This window comes from Medicago truncatula, chromosome 6, assembly GCF_003473485.1.
Source record: "Medicago truncatula cultivar Jemalong A17 chromosome 6, MtrunA17r5.0-ANR, whole genome shotgun sequence".
Taxonomy (NCBI): domain Eukaryota; kingdom Viridiplantae; phylum Streptophyta; class Magnoliopsida; order Fabales; family Fabaceae; genus Medicago; species Medicago truncatula.
The window spans coordinates 16,184,790-16,189,026 of NC_053047.1; the positions used below are offsets into that span (position 1 = coordinate 16,184,790).

At 34.1% G+C, this 4,237-nt stretch overlaps 1 protein-coding gene across 1 annotated transcript; it reads right to left on the reverse strand.

Annotated features, from left to right (window-relative positions):
* Positions 1 to 725: 725 nt before the first annotated feature.
* Positions 726 to 3,904, reverse strand: LOC25496314 (putative sucrose transport protein SUC6). Its single transcript, XM_013596595.3, has 5 exons — positions 3,031 to 3,904; positions 2,441 to 2,890; positions 1,412 to 1,475; positions 1,286 to 1,329; positions 726 to 1,052 (listed from the first exon to the last, which is right to left on the reverse strand). The coding sequence occupies exons 1-5, from the start codon at positions 3,820 to 3,822 to the stop codon at positions 876 to 878; spliced, it is 1,527 nt and encodes a 508-aa protein (XP_013452049.1). The 5' UTR covers positions 3,823 to 3,904; the 3' UTR covers positions 726 to 875.
* Between the last annotated feature and the right edge of the window lie 333 nt (positions 3,905 to 4,237).

Below are 4,237 nucleotides of genomic sequence, written 5' to 3' on the forward strand. Positions count from 1 at the left end.
TCTGCAGGAAACACATTTCCTGCAGATTTTGCCAAGGATTTACGTTCCGCAGGAAAGATATATCCGTAGGAAATGTAAAATTATCTGCAGAAAATGTGAAATTATTCGCAGAAAGAAAGTAACGTTTTGCGATAAATTTTTTGCCCAAACTCTATAAAATTCCTGACTCCGCCACTGTATTAATGGAAACATGAAACCCAACAAATCCTACGATTTCTTTGAAGAAGTATCTTTCAACATAGCCAATCAAACTGTACTCGATTTGAATTTTTTATCTCACTTGATTTTTCTTTTTTCAAAACAAAATCAAGATCTTGTCAAACCATATAGTCTTGGATCATGGCTTAGACTTTCAAATAGAAACATAAGTAAGATGATAACTAACCCCTCTTCAAAAAAATTCTTGGTGCACTATTCATCTTTTCTTTTTTCCCTCTCTTGATTATTGATTATCACATTTGCTTTGATTTCAGTTGTTATGTAAACACACAGAGAAAATCTCCACAAAAGATGCAAAAAGAATTTGAAAAAAAACTCAACAAAAAGTTTCAAACTCTCTCCATGCTCTCACACAATTGCGATTTTTCAAGAACAAAATTATAAACTCTCTCAATTAAAATTTTTGAAAAATTGCAAATTCTCTAAACTATAATTTTTGCACCAAAAAATTGTCAATTCTCTCAAGACACTCAACTATCCAAAATAATACACCAAAAAGACTAGAGTTATAACGAGAAACTAGACCAACCAAACCTTTATAATTTAAATGTAATTTTTGGTGGGACATAATATATCCAAATACACAATACATTTGAATCAAAATGTTCAATAATATTATCCATAGAAACAAAAATATATTAATTAAACTATGTTAATTAATGGAAACCACCTCCAATTGAAGCCTTGGCCATCTCATCTGGCTTTGGAGTAGGCAGAAGGATAATTGCCAATGTAGCACTGATGACTGCCGCCACCGCACCAACCACGAACGCAGGTAAGTTGCCACCACCAAACAAAGAGTCCCATTGTCCACTTAATGCTGACACGATCATCTGAAAATGCGTGTATATTCATAAATAACAAATAAAGAAATGATATGACAATCTCAAAAGTACAACTTATACGATAAAAGATCATAAAGACCTTTGCTATGTAGGTTCACGAGTTCAGACCCGTAGTGTTTCATTTTTCAACATTTACTGTGTGTGAATTTGAACGTTATGCTCTTTCGAGCATAAAAAAAATTATGCAGGGACAAATATATAAAAGATTAATGGAATCTCACTTGTGGTACAACAATTGAAATATTGAGAACTCCCAAAGATAAACCTGAAAATTTTGAAGCATTATTAGAAAAATGTAATAATAGAAGTTAAACAAAAAAATGACTAGGTTATATGAGTTGCTTTACCTTGCCCTGCCCCTGATGAGCTGGAGTAAATTGATGCTAGAGCAAATGGGACACTGAAATTAATCTACACAAGTGTTCATAAAAAATGTATCAGTTAATAAGTAAATATCTTGTTCTTTCAAAACAAAAATTAAATATCATGTTTAATCATATTTTGCCAAGTAGCATAAAAGTGTATTAGTTATATCTTTAAAAAATATTAGTCTATGTCTTTGTCAAAAGCTTTTCAATTAAGTTTCTTATCATGTGACAAAAATATAGAGATAAAAATTTAATTGAAAAACTTTTGATACAGACCCCCTAAATTTTTTTATTTTTTTATAAAGACATGAACTATTTTAAGATATTAATAGAATTAAAGACTATTTATATGAATGAGTCATTCATTTATTTTCAGTCAAAGAATTAATAGAGTTAGAGACAATTTATATGAATGAGTCATTTATTTATTTTCAGTCAAAGAAAAAGACAAAATTTATTTCATTTACCATATCATTTTTTTTTGACAAAATTTACTACATCATTTAATTTTATGAAAGTATTGTTTTTCTTGTTGAGGAGGAAAATATTGTTTTTTGTGAACATATAATGAGATATTACTTATATAAGTGGTTATAACCTACGAAAGAGTGAAATACTGAAATTGATCGGTGACACAATCTTGTGTATATCTAACAAAAAAAAACACTTCTCTATGTTTGTTTAATTTTTTAGAAATATTTCACAAAAAAAAAAAAATACGTTTTATCTATGTGTGTGTATGCAATAGTCAAAATTAAATGGAAGAATAGGAAATTATTAAACAAAAAGAATAAAAAAAAACTGAAACGTTCTTATCTATGTATGTGTATGCAGTAGTCAAAAATTAAATGGAAGAATAGGAAATTATTAAATAAAAAGAATAAAACAAATTTTTTTTTCGAAAGAAAAAAAAAACTGAAACGTTCTTATCTATTTAATAAATGGAAGAATAGGAAATTATTAAATAAAAAGAAAAGGAAATAATTCATAGTAAGGAAATTGGTATACCGCTAGAGGGATCCCAAGGACGCCGAAGAAACCTAATGCGGCAGCCTTAACACCATTAGAGGGTTTTCCGACGAGGTTGCTTATGTGTCGTTCATGTTCCGCCATCTTGGTGATGAGTACCGTCATAGCGAGACCAATAGCAAGAATGATATTCACAATCCCCCAAAGTCTCTTCGCGCCCCCAACTAAACGCCCTAATGGTTCCACTGCCAACGACATAAAAGCAAGCACAAAAGCATTCAGCATTAGTCCCAACGCTCCAACACGCACTCCTTTGCTATATGCATTATCTCCTGGTTTGCCACCGTATACTTCTTGACCCATCCAATCAGTGTCGAACAAGAAGAACGGAAACCATGCAACCCAATTGATCGCGGTAACCAACATCAGCATCCACATCGGTCTTTGTATTCCATTGAAGGCTCCCATCATATTCCCAAAGCACGAAACCTGTGATTTGGGATATAAGTTAGTTTGGTGATTTAGGAGAAAAAATAAATATTTTGAAGCAATAAAAAAGTTATGAATTCAACTCTCGTTCTAATAAAAATAACTATACTAGTATTGAATATTTAATCGAATTTAAAAACCTGTGATTCCGATTCTGATTGTGATTCCGACGATGTAATTGGAATATCTTCGACATAAAGTAGAGCGCATGTAGAAACTAATGCAAGGAGGAATATTGAAAAGAAAAAACATGTCTTGAGGTTTGCACAAAACTCATTGCAAGCCAAGGTTTTTGTGAAAGGGAACTTTGTGTAGAGTTTGTCGTATGAGCCAGCAGCATAACCAAGGACATTACCGACGGCCATGAAAAAAGAGAACATCCCATTGCCAATTCTCATTCGACGGTGATCACCACCAGCGAGGTCACCAATGAAGGCACGACAAGGTCCTTGAAGCATATTATTGGCGACATCTAGTATCCAAAACCCGAAAACAAAGATCACCACTGCACGTGGCCGTGTTTTCTTCGTCAGATCGTCACCCATGGAGTGGCCAAGATCAGCAGCATAGCCAATTAAAAAGACCGCGATCGCGACTGCTATGGCACCAAAAAAAATGAAAGGGCGACGACGTCCGAAACGTGAATGGCTTCGGTCACTGTAGTAGCCTACAAGTGGTTGTATGATCATACCTGAAATTGGACCACATAGCCAGATGTTGGCAGCCCACTGATGTGGGACACCAAGCAACTGGACATATGGTGTTAGCAATGAAAGCTGTAGGGCCCACCCGAATTGAATACCGGCCGCGATGGATGCGACCGCGGCCATCTTACGTAAAGGGGTAGCCTTCCGGGATGAAGCAGCTTCAACATTAAGGGACAAATTTCTAGTAAAGCCATTGTTGTTGTTATTGGTGGCAGCATTATCCATTATGAAAAGAGGTTGAAAATATGACACAGAAAGAGAAAGAAAAATTGTGTCTTGTAAGAAAGATGAGGATGAGATTTATATAACTTGCAAAGACAATGGGATTAAATTGTCGTTTGGGAAATAAATGGATTATGAACAATGCTTATCCATTTGGCTGGTCGGTGTGATTGTGAAAGTATTATGGAACTGTGCATTCAATGTTGATTTTGATGTTTCCTTAATTCAGTCAATCTAATGGATCATATCTGACTTTTTATCGTATCTGTTGAGTACTACTTTTTGACTTTCATTTCATATCTGATTTTTTAGAATTAAGATCCGGTCCGTTGAGCATAGCTCAGTTGGTAGGACAATACATTATTATATGTAGGGGAGGGGTTCGAACTCCGGACACCCCATTTATTCACCTTATAAG

What these genes read in the sequence shown, in the direction of transcription:
- LOC25496314 (XM_013596595.3), bottom strand. Translation starts at nt 3,822, where the DNA reads ATGGATAATGCTGCCACCAATAACAACAACAATGGCTTTACTAGAAAT. An exon ending in AATCAGAATCGGAATCACAG is followed by an intron (nt 2,891 to 3,030) that starts GTTTTTAAATTC and finishes CCCAAATCACAG; the next exon opens with GTTTCGTGCTTTGGGAATAT. An exon ending in TCCTTGGGATCCCTCTAGCG is followed by an intron (nt 1,476 to 2,440) that starts GTATACCAATTT and finishes ACACTTGTGTAG; the next exon opens with ATTAATTTCAGTGTCCCATT.